The sequence below is a fragment of the Fusarium proliferatum genome, assembly GCF_900067095.1.
Source record: "Fusarium proliferatum ET1 genome assembly, contig: FPRO_scaffold001, whole genome shotgun sequence".
In the NCBI taxonomy this organism is placed as follows: Eukaryota; Fungi; Ascomycota; class Sordariomycetes; order Hypocreales; family Nectriaceae; genus Fusarium; species Fusarium proliferatum.
In genome coordinates this window covers 343,657-358,721 of record NW_022194790.1, presented here as the reverse complement: position 1 = coordinate 358,721, position 15,065 = coordinate 343,657, and the positions used below count along the sequence as shown (strand labels likewise).

The following is a 15,065-nucleotide window of genomic DNA, read 5'->3' as shown; positions in this document are numbered from 1 at the left end:
TAGCTTTTACTGCAATAGGTATCTAAGATGATTCACTAAAATTAAATTTGTTGCACTTGTGGCAGCTATTGCTACAACATTAGTCGGGAGGTTTGGAAAAATATAATCCACTGGTCGAGGGTAGGGGGACTGTGTCTCAGGCAACGCCGGCTCCGGCAAAATTTACTACGGAGCTGCCATAAATAGTTGTCCGGCAAGGAAAAGAGTAATTCCGAATGTTTCATCATCACAACATTCTCATTCACAGCCCAACTATCCAGCAATCGTAATGAAGACGAATCGGCGCAAAGTATCCAGGGCTTGCGAGAGATGCCGTAAGCAAAAGCTAAAAGTAAACACACCTCTATCAGGGATGGATCAGTTGACTGAATGCGATAGTGTGATATCGAGCGCCCATGCACTCTATGCTTACGAGCAAATGTGGAATGCATTGCATCAGACAGTTCGAGATGGAGACCCTATGAAAGTACACGAACGCAAATCACGACAACGACCAAGTCAGTCAGAGCCCAGCCGGGAGCTGCTGTTGCTCCGGTTGTAGAATCAGCCTGGAATTCCAGTTCAACCGTGAAGCTAGTTGAAGAGGTAAGCATACAAAAGGCCTAACCCTTCATTATCTCGTCACTAACGTGGAAGTAAGGCATTTCAACAGCATGAAGCTGACTCACCAGAAGGCGTTGAGTTCTCCGCTCTAAGATCAGAGACTTGGGCCCAAGAAAAGCCCGCTACCGAAACTGACAACAAGAATCCCTTCCAAATACCTGTCGCTCAACGTCCCAGAGACAAACAACTACAACAAGGCAATCTAAATTCCAAGCTGTCGGCTGCCGAGAAGGAACTCTTGTCTTTGTTACCCGATCTTGGACCAGCGACTCTCTTGGTCGACAACTATTTTGATCGTATCCACTGGTTCATATTAGTCTTTTACCAAGATGATTTTAGAAGAAAGTTCCAAGATCTCTACAAATACCCAATTTCTCTTTCTGGTCCATCCAGAGGTATAGGCTTTGTAGCTGTCCTCTTGGCTGTTTTCGCGACCAGCTCGCATCACCTCGGGGTGCAAAAGAGCAAGCTCAAATCTCATAATATCGATCCCAAAGAACTGAAAGACCGGATATTGGGCGTCCTTAAATTGAGATTTTTGGATGTTGTCTCAAGAGGTTCTCTTGAAGCGGTGCAATTCTGCGTTTTGCTGGCAAGTTATTATTTGTACCACGGTGAACCTGGAATGGCTTGGCCACTATCGGGTTCTGGGTTGCGAATCGCCCAAGCACTGGGACTTCATCGAAAAACGACACCAGGAGATTTTAGCGATCAGTCTTTAAATCAGCAGATACAAGACCGGAAACGGGCATGGTGGGCCGTCTATGAGATCGATACGTTCTGCTCAATGCTTTATGGATTTCCTCTGGGATTTTCCGATACCGATTGCAATGTCGAGCCTCTGGATCCATATGATAAGTACTCTGGATCGATAGAGAAGTCTCGCCAGACGATGGGACCATCGTTGTTGTTCTATAAGTGTGCAATATCAAGGCTGTCGGCTATTGTCAAGTCCGCATTGGTTGAGCTATATGGGACTAGACATGGTGATCGGAAGGGAAAGGCCAGCCTAAAAGGTCTTTTCGATAAAGTTACGGTTTTAAACAGGCGTCTCCATGAGTTGCATGGAAACTTGACTCCGAAGCTAAAATTTGATAGCCATGACTCTTTGTCGGACACTACAGCGACGAGGGACCGCCAAAGAACTGGACACGAATTTGAAAACTATCTGTTCCACCTACAAGCACTTTCTCTCAAGCTGGCATACGAGAATGCGAGAATTCTAATCCATAGGCCACTTCTATCATTCAGGCTGGCCAGCTCGACTTCAACAGACACAGCCACCTCGAAGGCTGACCCATTTAGGCTGGCGATGCAAGAGTGTAGGGAAGCTGCGCTCCAGATATCAAGGGTCGCTTCAACTCCATACCTCTTAGAAGCATCCGAGACATATGCTGTAGCTGTTGTGTCATTGCACCTCTTGACGGCGAGTGTGACGCTGTGTATTTCGATAACCCTAGATCCTTTTGCCTCCGACTCGACGGAGGCAATATCTGGAATACGGCAGCTGATGCAGGTACAGAACCTTCTAAAGGATAGATCAATTGTTGCCGCACAGAGTCTGAATATCACAAAGAGATTGATGGATCTTGTGATGGCAAAAGCAGGCAACGATAGGCCAGAGACTGCGCCTGTTAGTAGTGCACACTCAGACGTCCCTCCCGGAGAAGGAAGCAAAAATAGCTCTACAGTGCCTGATAGAAGATATTCTGGACAAGGGTCGATTCTAACGACAAACATGGATTTGAGCTCACCGCCGACGGGGAATAATGGTAGCATAACTGATACACTGAGCATGAACTACACAGATCAAGATATTACTGTCTGCGCCGACGCGTCAGTGGAGGACACGATTTTACAATATGAACAAGGTGAGCATTCACGATCAACTGAAAAAAAACTACCGAGTATTATAGACACTGACTATTAGAAACAGCGGCCAGCCTTCTATCCACTGGAGATATCACATATGATGCAGGTGACTCGTTTCTGGACAATCATTCCTTGGAACAGAACCAAGGCTGGATATGGAGTTGGAACTTTCTAGAATAAGCGGCGGGAAAATTCAAGCGATGATTTGGATGATGGGCATTGTAGTTGGGTTTCCAAAACCGTATTGGCGCCAGAGGGCACTATGCAGAGCGCGTACACCGTGAAATAAGACTCCATTCACAGATAGCGTGCACATCTAGGCAAGAGACAGAAATTGTACAGAATCGTAGGGAGGCATAATATTGACTTTTGAGCAGGCGTTTGGGATTGAAAGTCTAAAAGAAGGAGGAAGACGACGGGCTATATCAAAGAACAAGGCTGAGCCCCTAGACGCGATGCCCTTACTAAGAAGCGTCCTGCAGCAAGATACCAACTAATCTGAAATCACTTCTAGACCACGGCGTCCTTTCTAACGGCAAACGGGTAATCGACATAACCCTCGACATCGCTGTTGTAGAACGTCTTCCTCTCATAGGGGTTAAGTTCCAAGCCCTCCTTGAATCTATACACCAAGTCCGGGTTCGCCAGGAAGTTCCTTCCAAACATGACCATGATCTCTTTGTCGGGATGTTCTTCATCAACGAGCCTCTCCGCTTCTTTGAGTTTATACCCACCGGCAATAAGAAAAGTTCCCTTCCAGAGATCATATGCAAAGTCGAGCTTCTCACTGCCATGATCTTGACAATCTTGGCTGCCTGAGATGCGGGACTCTATGAGGTGGATGTAGGCCAAGTTCAAATGGCCTGTCTTGTTGATGACGTCTGTGAACTGAGGGATTGGGTCTTTCATGCGCATGCTCTGGAACGTACTCCATGGACTGAGACGAATACCAACCTGCTCTGAGCCTATGGCTTGTACAACGCGTTCCAGGATCTCAGTGATAAGGCGAGACCTGTTTTCAATGCTGCCGCCGTACTTGTCGTTACGCTGGTTGCTGACGTCTTGGAGGAATTGGTCGAGCAGGTAGCCATTGGCACCATGGATCTCAACACCATCGAAGCCGGCTTTGATAGCATTCTCCGATGCAGTTACGAATGCCTGGATCATTTCATGAATCTCATTCAAGGTCATCGCCCGAGGTTGCGCGGGACTGCCTTCAATCGGGATTGCACTCGGTCCGATAATGTCTATTCCTTCATCTTTCGCAACTTCGACAGTTGCAGCACGACCCATTGCAAATAATTGTACAAAGATGAAACTGCCCTTGCGGTGCACCTCATCTGTGATCTCTTTCCAGGCGCTGACTTGCTCTTTGTTCCAGATTCCAGGTGTTCTGGCGAAACCTCCACCTGCAGCAGGAGAGACAAGAGTACCCTCGGTTATGATAAGAGTACCAGGTATGTAAGCGCGTTGGCCGTAGTACTCCTTCATAAGGGCGTTGGGTACACGGTCAATGCTTGCTCTAAGACGTGTAAGAGGGGCCATGCCAATGCGATGTTGGACTTTGATGTTGCCGATCTTCATGGGCTGGAAAAGGCGTGACTCTGTCATGTTGGTTGCGGTTTATTGAAGTTTTATCGAGGTAGATGATGTAGGTTCAAGACTGTTCAGTGAAGACTGAATGATGGGAAATCCTTCCATCGCCCGTCCATCTTGCTCGCTTTATAGCTTGGGATTTCGGACTGATGACATACAAGAGTTTGCAATAAAGGCATCAGAAGATTACAAGCTGATAAATCTACCATGATAATATTATCGATCATGTTCTATCAAAACGTTGACGCTTAGACCTCGTGCTTAAGCCTTAGAACTGTCAAAATATGGAAATGAGGTTGCCCTCGATGCAGGAACGAGATACTTCCGAAATAGGAAACGAGATGTTGCCCAAGACGGTTTAGCTGATCTACAGCAGGGGAAATGTGGATCTTGCGGTGGACGATTTCTAAGCAGCGTGAAGCTTACGGTGAGAGTGAGACACAACCAAGATATCAGGTCTTCTTGCATTAATGGCGCCATAATACTTGCCACAATTGTAGACTCGGTGCGCTGCGAGGACCCAATCTAGGAGAAAAAGAGTATGTTTTGCAGTCAACCCTTACAGTGTGTACTGACCATGATTAGTGGCGCACTTTCAGTTCGTCGCTGTACAGGGACCTCCGGATAAGACCACTGATAAGGCTGCCAAACGCCTCGCTCGATCACATGCAGTGAAACAGGCATTACAGAAAAAGCGACAAAAGCAACAAGAATCGATGCAACACTTTTCTGTGAAGACAATAGAAGACGAACGGGAACAAACGAGAAGTATCTGCAGAAGGCATTGCACCAAGCGCATTGTCCCATCGCCCGTTTCGCTTTCAGCCAGTCTCCTTGACCCGTTCCAAAGTCTCGCCGTCGACTCCAAACGGCTACAGATTTTACTGAACGACTGTGAGTACTCCGCAAGCCCTTGGGAATCTTGCTAATGGAGCCCAGTTAACGCCCGCCAAGCTCCCGAACCTGTCTTCAGCGTTGAGGATGACTTCCAGAACTTTCAGTCAGTGTTCCGATCTGGTCTCGTTGATCCCGCTCTCTTAAATGCCGTGATGCTGTCCTTGGCCTTCACTGCAAACGGCGGGGTCATCAATAAGGAATGTCTTGTGTACCGAGGTCAAGCGATCCAGCACATTCGTGAGCGAATAAGTGCACCTGACAAAGTCGTGTCGGAGTCAACTATTGGTGCCATACTGCTATTAGTTGGTGTTGAGGTGAGATCCTCGCTCATATGAAATTATACTGGTACTGACTTACCAGGCACGGCTTGGGACAACTTCGCAGGTTCAGCTTCATATGGGTGCAATACAGTACCTCCTCAACGCCTGTGAACCAGTCGTCGTTAATCTCACTCAGGGCATCAAACGCGCCATATTCTGGTATGTAATCCTGTAAAATCCAAGGCCTTCTCTCACACGTCAACAGGCAGGACTTGAACTCATCGATTATGGTGGGATCAAAACGTATAGTCGACCATACGACCTTTACTGAGCTCCGATGGCAACGAGACTCTATAGCTCCAGATTTTTTTGCGCTGCCCTTGGGCTTTCAAGTACGATCTCATCTATTCAGCCAAGAATTCTTGGATATAGTCAGAGATATCCATGCTCTTCAATGCATCAGAAACATTTATCAACGTACTGGCCGGCCAGTCTCAACGGTAAACATCAACAGCCATACAGCATCCATACAATCTCGTCTTCAGACCCTCCCAAACACTTGTCCGATATCCAAAGCTTGCCATCTCGCAGCGTATATGTGCTCAGTAATGTTGTGCTGCAAAGTTTGGTGCGCATTAGTTATTCCAGTGAGTCCCCATATCACCTCTAGAAGCACTCGCTAACTTCCAAGTCTAATATTACTGCGCAGCTCCTCAAAGAAATTGAAAAGGTCCGTTATGAGCCTGTATGGGATGAGCATGCCGACTTGTTGCTTTGGCTGATATGCATTGGCGGAGTATTCGCTCCAGAAGGGCCTGTGCGTTCAAGTTACACCGCACTTTTGCGTTCGACAGGTTTCGAAAGACCCAGCCTGCACTGCCCGTTATCTAACACAAGCGACATATTGAACCAATTCATCTGGTCGGACTTGGCCTTTGGGTCTTCGGTTAGGAAATTTCTAGAAGAGGCTGAAGATAATTTTGACCTCGAGCACGTCATGTAAAATAGATTGATTGAAAAGCAAGCTTGTCCAATTATTGAAGCATTCTTCTGAAAAAGACTTTATCCACAGCAAGATGGGGCTGGCTCCCAACTGTTAGTCAGTGTACATATTTTTGGTGCAATTCTTAACAGATTGCTAAGCCATTAACGTTATGAGGGGCATGATTTGCTCAGCATGACGTCACTGTGCTTCTTTGACGTCTTCGATATCTCAGCAATCGAACTCTATAAGTCTATTTCATCAGCCTCTTCTCAAAGACATCCTCAAAATCATCATTAAAATCATCAAACTCGTATCAAGCGATTAATCTGAACGAATCTACGAAAATGGCTGCAAAGAGCGTCTTCATGTAAGGTTCTCTCCCAATGTCACCATAAGCTGACGCTGACCCCCGGTTAAAGTACTGGCACCACCGGTTTCATTGGAGGTGATGTTTTCTACGCATTGCATAAAGCGCATCCTGATTGGAAGTATGCCATCCTTGTCCGTAGTGAGGACAAGGGAAAGGATGTGCAGAGGCAATACCCTGATGTGAAGTTGGCGATTGGATCCTTGGATGACTCCAAGGTCATTGAGAAGGCGGCCTCGGAGGCCGACATTGTCATTCGTAAGGGAACGGAGATCTTCTGGTTCAATTCGAAGTATTGACCAATGCAGATACCGCTGACAGTTCTGACCACCAAGGAGCTGCCAAAGCTATTGCTGCCGGCCTGCGATCTACTCACTCGAGCTCAAACCCCGGCTACTGGATTCACATCAGCGGCACAGGCATTCTCTGTTGGTATGACATGGACAACAAGCGCTACGGAGAAGGCCCTCTTCCCGAACAAGCTTACAACGATCTCGAGGGAGTTGACAAGGTCACTTCTCTGCCTGACACCGCTTTCCACCGCGATGTCGACAAGATTGTTCTCGACGAAGCTGCCAAGGATCCCAGCGCAGTAAAAGTTACCATTGTCTGCCCGCCTACCATATATGGAACCGGTCGAGGACCTGCCAACCAGCGAAGTCGTCAAATCCCAGGCTTGACCGAGACGACTCTCGAGAAGGGCTTCGGTCCCATCATTGGCGCCGGCGAGACAGAATGGGACAACGTGCACGTCCACGATCTCTCCAACCTCATCGTTCTTCTCTCTGAGCGCGCAGCTTCATCTGAAAAACAGTCTGACGAGCAGGAAATCTGGGGTCCAAAGGGCTATTTCTTTGCCGAGAACGGCAAACATAAGTGGAGTCAGATCTCTGCTCTCATTGCCAAGGAGGCTAAAAAGCAGGGCGTTATTGAGACTGATGAGACCAAGGTTCTCGATGTTGATGAGGCACAGAAGAAGCTGGGTTTCCAGGCTCTCTCGTGGGGCTTGAACAGTCGTGGTGAGGCTAAGAGGGCGAGGAAGTATCTTGGTTGGAAACCAGAGGGTGAGAGTTTGGAGAAGTGGATTCCCGAGTCGGTACAGATTGAGGCCAAGAAATTGAAAAAGGCCTAAAGAACAGTTGTGTGATCACTCGGCGCTCAAATAAATATTACTTTTATATCAACTATAAGAACCTAATATGTCGGTTCTAAGTATATTGTAACCTGGAATTACATCTTTAACGTTATTGGAGTTTAATACTCTGGAATTGGACTGATAAGATCTTAGCCGGGGAGAATATGATAACGGTCTGCGTAGTTTCATAGCATGGAGACAGAATGAGTATGAAAATCTCGAAGGACGCCCTCTCTGGAGCAATCTGTGTATACTAGTCCAACCCTGGAGGAAATGATTGACCCCGCGCTAAAGCAGACAACGAAGGCAAACATCAATGCAGGTTTAAATCTCCAGGACACGTGCAAGAAGCAGCCACTATCACACATCTAGACCCTTAGGTTGCATGGTTTTTAATAGTATTCTCCGGGCGCATATTGCGATTATTGAACCGTGACGCCCTTAGCTCCCGTATAAGTTCATAATGTAAAGCAGGCCGCAAAGACCGTGAGTCATGGGATACTCGCGGATAGTGAGCGATACTTTTCAGCTTCATCTACAGGACGCAGCAAGGATTACGGTCCAAGATAGCCAATCCACCGACAGCTAGTCATCTTACGCTTTCAATCCCTCGCTTAAGCAACTCACTATGTGCCGACTTCCGCAACCCCATGTACTCAGCTACCAGCGAAAAAGCCAATAACACAACGCTCTTTATCGGAGTCTCCGGGGTAGGTGCACTTGCATGCATGTCTCAGTTCGCTTATATGCCAGCTCGCCACAATCAAACAGCTACAAGGAGAGGCCGTGCCGTACCGTGCCGAACCTAGACTGCCTTGGGCTAGACGGATTGAGTGCCAAAAGCCTAGCCCTTCTGGTTCATTAGCTAGTAGGCGCCGGTAGCACCACTATCACTTGTTAGGAAAGCTAGAGACGCACATTCAGCTTCGGGCAAGCGAGCCACTTGCAAGGAATTAAGAAACTTGACGAATTGCTACCTGCATTTCAGATCCTTCGAAATTGAGACTTCGGGTCCGTCCACTCTCAACTGGGGGCGTCTAGAGTTATAATTCAGGGTCCGACATACCTACTCATTGCTTGATCTCTAGTTGATGTCTTCGAATTGACAGACTCAATATTGAAGTCAATAACGCAATTTTAGCATTAGTTTAACATATCCGTCTTAACCCTTAGATTCTGAAAAGTATTGAGAAGCTTATGGATCTTCTTATGTGGAACGATGAACAGCTGAAGCAGGCCATACCTTCTGTGCTTTAATGACAACTCTTCGTTGTTACAACTTCATCTGGAGTATATCACGCGTCACACTAAGCAGGAGCGGATCACCAGATAGCCAGGATTCACTATGAGTCTGGCTGTCTTGTAACACAAGGCTATCATTTAGTGCTCTCTTGTCACTTTTGACTTAATGGGCGGATCACCAACTATCACTGGGTTAAAGCCATAGTCATAGTGAAATGATCGATATCGCAGAAATTCTCCAATCTGCTCTCTCTCCATATCTAGCTAACCACTATCATTGTAACTCACTGCGATCCTTTCGCACGCGAGGATCCCACGTTTCAGATGTGAGGACTGCATCGGCTTCATCTAGTAGCCATCTCCAACCACTATTTGATACCGGACCCGACGCTGAAAACACAAGAATCACTCAATTAGGTCTGTTCACCCCAGATGTTACGTGCCTCGTGTTATTCTGGTTTGTGGGTTGGGGGGGAGAAGCGAAAGATCTACCAGAACCGCCAGCCTGGGATTCCGTAGATGGTTTGCATACTGCGACATTGAAACAGGTTAGCATGATTCCTTTGGCATTGGAGCTGGAATCATCCGTTTGATGGAGTTTCACTTACATGAGCTCTGTAGGCCCTTTGGTGTCCCAGGCTTTTCGAGACCCGCAATACCGCCTTGCAGAATATACACCCTGGTCTTGAGTCCTCTCACATTTTGACTGTCAGGGACAACTGATGGATAAGTCTTGAGAAGATACCTCATGTACCAGAAAGCCATCATAGGGGAACGATTCACACCTACTTCACAGTTGAAGATAACCGCATCGGGCAACCTGCGCGGATCAGTAGGGAAAAGATTATCTCCCCCCGAGTAACCCTTGCGTCTAAGGAAGAATTCTTCGTTCTTGTAATCGTCATTGTCATTAATATCCCATTTAATGGCTCCATTAAACATCCATTTGGCAATTTTGTTGTCTGATGCATACAGAATGTGATATTTAGATTAGCCATGACATCCAGATTGTTGAGTGGGTGAGTTCTTGGGCCGTAAGATACCTTGACAGTCCACAAAAAAGATCTGTTCTTTGCCATCCAATGCATTCCACAGGTCTGCTGGAGTGATGAAAGAGATCTGCTGATATGCATAAATGTTGATCACGCTGACCCTCTCCGGGTCTACCTTGATCAATTCACCCAGCTTAGATAATGGCCCAAGGTTCTTTTGCGCACCAGATGGTGCGGGCCATGCATCATGAGCGGCTTCCATGCTGAGAATACAGAAAGAAAAGTATGAGATTAAATGGGAGCTGGTGATCCGTTCCAGCACGCAGGGACGATGTAATGGTAGGAATAGGAAGATTGGAATACTGATAAGAACACAGGAAAGAAGGCTTGCCACTTCAAGTCGGTTCGGGCCTCTGTAGAGAGATATCTTGGTGGCCCTAAAAGAATGAATGGAACGGGGATTGTGATGGCTTGCTGCCATCCCATGCATGATATCGAATAATCATACGATGCCCGAAAGAGCTGATTTGATCGTCAGGTGATACCGAAGACTATGTAAGAACAGTCTAGAACTCGGTGAGTGAAACACCTTGACCGACCAGCGACGAAGGCTCCTCTGCGGCTAGTAAGTGCCCCGCATCATTGCGAACAAAAGGTGAGATTGACTACACCTAAAAAGCACGTTCACAGATGTTACCCGCTTAGGCATAATCTAAATGTGCTCGGTGCTACGGATACAAAGATAAACTACTGAGAGGTGTGTAAAGGAAGTGGAGATCAATAGTGCGCCAATAGTCTATGCAGGGGATATTCCTGGAGCCGGCCTTTCCGCACTAGAAGCCAATCTGGGCCATCGACGGCTCTGGATTGACCAAAGTAACACGTCTACGTACTCGCGACAATTGCATATGCTCCTCTGGTTTATGAGAGAGGTGTGAGTTTAGAGAATGCACGAAGAATAGCTGCTTCATCAATTATATCTAGTAGGACCTCGGATGAATAGAATATATGATCACCGCCAGACTTTGGGTAGGGAACCTAGCGGGAACTTGCACTTTGCAGAGCTCTAGTCTCTTCTTCTTGAGAAAACCTTTCATCACACTCCATCGAACATCAGGATAGCCTGTCTTGACACAATAGTCATTGCGAACTCACAAGATGGCTCTCAACCTTGCCCCGTATCATGCTGCTATGAGAATTGGCCAAGGGTAAGCGCGATAGCGTCAGTATCCCACCAATACTGACATTGTTAGTTTCAACTCCTATACACATGAGATCTTGATGAACGATGCTGTTGTCTATGACACAGAGTCCCCTGGTGGCGACCATTACCAGGGCGACACCAAGCAAGTCAGTCAGATTGTCTCGTATTGCACACGCCACGTCGACAAGATCTCTGAAGTGACAGATGCAATGAATGTCTCGGCAGCTTTGAGCATCAAGACAGCCACAGCAGGTGGTGGCCTTGCAGGATCCTACGTCAACTCTGACAAGTTCAAGGAGAGCACCCTCAACTTCTTTGTCCAGGTGACTGTCGTCAACCAAACCATCATGGCTGAAGACGTGCGGCAGTTCAATGCCATCGATGGCGTCTGGAACACTGGCAAGTTCATGAAGGTATACGGAGATTGTTATATCTCTGGGTTCATTGAAGGGGGTGAGCTTGATGCCATCGTGTCTGTCAAGATCACCGACAAGGCGACCGAGTCAGATATCAAAGCTGCCCTTGAAGCGAGTTTCGGACAGGGCCGCGCAGCAGGTGGCAGTTTGAATGCTTCTTTCAGTCTTGATAAGACGAATGCATTCAAAAACTGCGAGACTACCATCACCGTTAACTGGAATGGAGGTGGGGATATCAAACCTGCCGATGAGCTATGGTCCATCGAGTCACTGACCAAAGCGGCGGCCGCATTCCCCTACAACGTTGCTCGATGCCCGCAGAGAACCTAGTATGTTATTCCTCCGTATTTAATTTCTTTGGAAGGCCGACTGTTGACGATACCATTTAGCGCTATACTCACAAAGTACGAAAACCTTCTCAGCTTCCAGAAGCTCAGCCCCAAGCCCACTGTTCTTGACTACGACGTTGCCAGTCTCTATACCAACGATCTCTTGGATGCCATGATGGCTTACAAGAACATCTGGAAGAAGATCCACCTAGGTTAGTAGAAGCTTCGTGAGAAATGCGGCGTACAAGACTAATTACCATGAACTCGTAGACATTGCCGACTATGAGGACAATAATGTTACACTGAGGATGGCAAAGATAGAGCCTAGAAAGGTTGATGCCAAGAGGGAGATCAGCAAGCCCAAGAAGATGGAAGCTCTTCACTTCTTGCAAGATCTAGTCGACACGGCTCGCGAAAACGCTGGTGACAGCAGCGAGCAAGTGCTAGAGTTGGTCAACCTCTTGCACTCTCCTGGCGGCACCCATACCGCAAGTTCTCAGTCATCCAAGAACTTCGACTACCCTGACAACGTCGGCATTCCGTACGAACCTGATGAGTTCGGTCTAGAGAAGGCCAGGAAGGACTGCAGACTGGAGATGCTCAAGATCGTCAAGGAGGTGGATGAAGTCATTGCAAATCCCATGCTTGCGCTGGACCCGGATCGAGATCTTCAGTACACTAATCCCACTTTCTTTCGAAGGCTACTCCCTGTAAGTTTTGTACAAACATGTGTCGTTTTCTCTTTCTTCTTGTTCTAACGACGTGTGTTTTGTAGACTGCTACCAAGATTGAGAAACCCAAGTTGGTCGCTGCCTCTGCCGCCCCCGTCCCAGCGCTACATGAGAGGCTATACTATGCTCCCAAGGATCTGCCAGAACACTTCAAGCCCATGTACGAGAAAGCTCTGGGGGACCCCAAGTCTTCCAAGTTTCTCATGACAGCGTGGGCAGGTGATCACACCAACCATGAGCCCGGCTCTGTTTTCAATGACTTCTCCGTCGTGACAAACAGCCACATTGTCAAGAGCGTCAGCGTCTGGATCAACGACAAGAAGGGCAGTGGCTTCATCGTGGCTTATCAGCTTGACTTCACCGACAAGCCATCTCACTTCCGCAGTCACGACGGCAAACCAGGTCATCCCCCGAACAGCACACCGAAGACCTTTGCAGTGACTAACGTCGGCGATCATATCACGTCAGTCCAGATCACGGCTGGCAAGTTTCCTGATTTCCCGGTCAACGTCATCAGTTCCATCACGTTGACTACCGCCAAGGGTCAGTCCGCCAAGCTAGGAATGGACGCGCCGCCAGAACAGTCAGATACGCTGTGGACAGATGCTCCAGTAGCAAACTACTCGTTCAAAGGTTTCTGGGGTGAAAGTGGATCAGCATTTGATCGCTTGGGCGTGTTCTATGGTCTTGATGAGTAGAGCACATGTTGCGGTAGACAATTAGTTCGACTTTCCTCAATCTTTCTCATAGTCTCACTAAAACTAGTTTGCACTCTTGATACGTCATCTTCTTGCTATTTAAGTTCTGGTTCATCTGCAATATTGAGTGAAAGACCGTAAATGATTCCTACTGATCAGCATCCAAAGGTGCCTCTTGCTTGTCAGGAGCAAACTTTGTACATAGAACTACCTCCAATGGCTTACACTGGCTACATAATAGGCTCTTGATCTCCTCCTGCTATTATTTGTATCTCATTCTATATAACCCTTCAAAGAAATGACAATCACTATATGACGGTCAATCGCTAATTCCTGTATAGCGCTATCTGATAGTCTCTCAAATAACGATATGGCATCAGAATCACCTGGACTACTAATCCAGCCCGACATATATCTAAACAATGACGCCACTCCAACTCATCCCGGTCATTGACTAACCCCAACTCCCGCATCCGCTCACTGACACGGAAAGGCATTTTATCTACATTCTGAAGATATCCTATGCTCTGTCTTCTCACCTCATTGAACTGAGCCTGAGAAGCCTTTTCCAAGCCCTCCTTCTTAGGCGGGTAACCGTGGCAAGTGTTGGTCAGTGTGTCGTAGCCGCTCATGGTCACCTGAAAGATCTCGTTGTGTGTCGACTCTTCTTTCTCAAAAGTTTTGCTGGCCGTGAAAAACAGGACCTTGACTTTCACAGTCACCTTTTCCTTCGTTTTAGTATCCACAGTGTCATCACTTGTAGCCACGTAAACACCTGCATCCGCTCCCAGGATGTAGCACGAGACGTAGTAGTCCCCGTAGACTTCCTGGAATTTGGCTTGGCCATTGGGTTCTCTCAGCAGCATCTCTGCTTCATACGACAGACGAGGCTCTGCTTTGAACCTTATGACTCCGCCGCGGACCAAACAGGTGCGCGACACGCTATACGTCTACCATATATCAGCCAACTGATACTGCGACGAGACTATGGTTGACGTACATCTTTGGTCTCTAGGACTGTCTTGTCATACGACCCTGTCACGCTTGCACTCAGGAATGAGCATCCAACTGTTACTCCCAAACTGCCACTCGTATGCTCCATGCCAGTCGAGTGAGAGGTGGACTCAGCATCGCGAAAGTTGTGTCTGCCCTCCACTTTGCCGTCATAAAGCAGTCGCTGCTTTCTAAGTACTTCAATGTTAAAGGGAGATTTGGCGGTGATCCAAGGATTTGGTGTAGATACAAGTTTCGATGAGAAGCCAGTGCCCAAGGCGAGCTCTCGATGAATCCATGGAATGACAATCTCTCTACCAATGTCAACCTGCTTCTCTACAGTAGGCACCGGAAGGTCTTCTAGAGATAGCATTTTATGACAGTATGGCCTGACCCGTGTTGACAAGATTTGTTGTGAAATGTAGCCGTAGGTGTATGTAGCCGTAAGCATAGCATAGAAAGTGTAGGGATTGTCTGTCAAACACGAAACCCTCTTTGAGCAGTCGGCGTTCGCCGCTTGCACCATGTGGGCAACGGCTCCAAGCGCAAGGGTTCTTTTCACACCGCCAGTCCAGATCTATCACATACTTCAGCTGAAAACAAAATGTTTCAATAGTATGTGATAGTATCACCCGCATCACCTTAGTGAGGCCAGCTCAATGTCTAGATGCCTTGATTAGGACAGGACGTGAACTCATCTGTATCACAGAAGGGTCTCGAACAAGTGACCGGGGTATGCGCTTTG

At 47.5% G+C, this 15,065-nt stretch overlaps 6 protein-coding genes across 6 annotated transcripts; 3 read left to right on the top strand and 3 right to left on the bottom strand.

The window, feature by feature from the left end:
• Positions 1–268: 268 nt before the first annotated feature.
• FPRO_02018 (uncharacterized protein) lies at positions 269–2,655 on the top strand (the record flags this gene model as incomplete). The annotated part of the gene is made up of 4 exons (XM_031222791.1): positions 269–331; positions 379–585; positions 641–2,474; positions 2,540–2,655. The coding sequence occupies 4 exons, from the start codon at positions 269–271 to the stop codon at positions 2,653–2,655; spliced, it is 2,220 nt and encodes a 739-aa protein (XP_031074455.1).
• A 330-nt stretch (positions 2,656–2,985) lies between these two features.
• FPRO_02019 (putative NADPH2 dehydrogenase chain OYE2) lies at positions 2,986–4,086 on the bottom strand (the record flags this gene model as incomplete). The annotated part of the gene is made up of 1 exon (XM_031222680.1): positions 2,986–4,086. One exon carries the CDS (start codon positions 4,084–4,086, stop codon positions 2,986–2,988), a length of 1,101 nt encoding a protein of 366 aa, XP_031074454.1.
• A 2,471-nt stretch (positions 4,087–6,557) lies between these two features.
• Positions 6,558–7,712, top strand: FPRO_02020 (uncharacterized protein; the record flags this gene model as incomplete). Its single annotated transcript, XM_031222569.1, has 3 exons — positions 6,558–6,580; positions 6,633–6,838; positions 6,889–7,712. The coding sequence occupies 3 exons, from the start codon at positions 6,558–6,560 to the stop codon at positions 7,710–7,712; spliced, it is 1,053 nt and encodes a 350-aa protein (XP_031074453.1).
• Positions 7,713–9,366: 1,654 nt separating this feature from the next.
• On the bottom strand, positions 9,367–10,211 carry FPRO_02021 (uncharacterized protein; the record flags this gene model as incomplete). Its single annotated transcript, XM_031222458.1, has 3 exons — positions 9,367–9,488; positions 9,566–9,919; positions 10,001–10,211. The coding sequence occupies 3 exons, from the start codon at positions 10,209–10,211 to the stop codon at positions 9,367–9,369; spliced, it is 687 nt and encodes a 228-aa protein (XP_031074452.1).
• Positions 10,212–11,107: 896 nt separating this feature from the next.
• Positions 11,108–13,327, top strand: FPRO_02022 (uncharacterized protein; the record flags this gene model as incomplete). The annotated part of the gene is made up of 5 exons (XM_031222347.1): positions 11,108–11,157; positions 11,203–11,898; positions 11,959–12,110; positions 12,169–12,608; positions 12,674–13,327. The coding sequence occupies 5 exons, from the start codon at positions 11,108–11,110 to the stop codon at positions 13,325–13,327; spliced, it is 1,992 nt and encodes a 663-aa protein (XP_031074451.1).
• Positions 13,328–13,653: 326 nt separating this feature from the next.
• FPRO_02023 (uncharacterized protein) lies at positions 13,654–14,693 on the bottom strand (the record flags this gene model as incomplete). The annotated part of the gene is made up of 2 exons (XM_031222236.1): positions 13,654–14,277; positions 14,328–14,693. 2 exons carry the CDS (start codon positions 14,691–14,693, stop codon positions 13,654–13,656), a joined length of 990 nt encoding a protein of 329 aa, XP_031074450.1.
• Between the last annotated feature and the right edge of the window lie 372 nt (positions 14,694–15,065).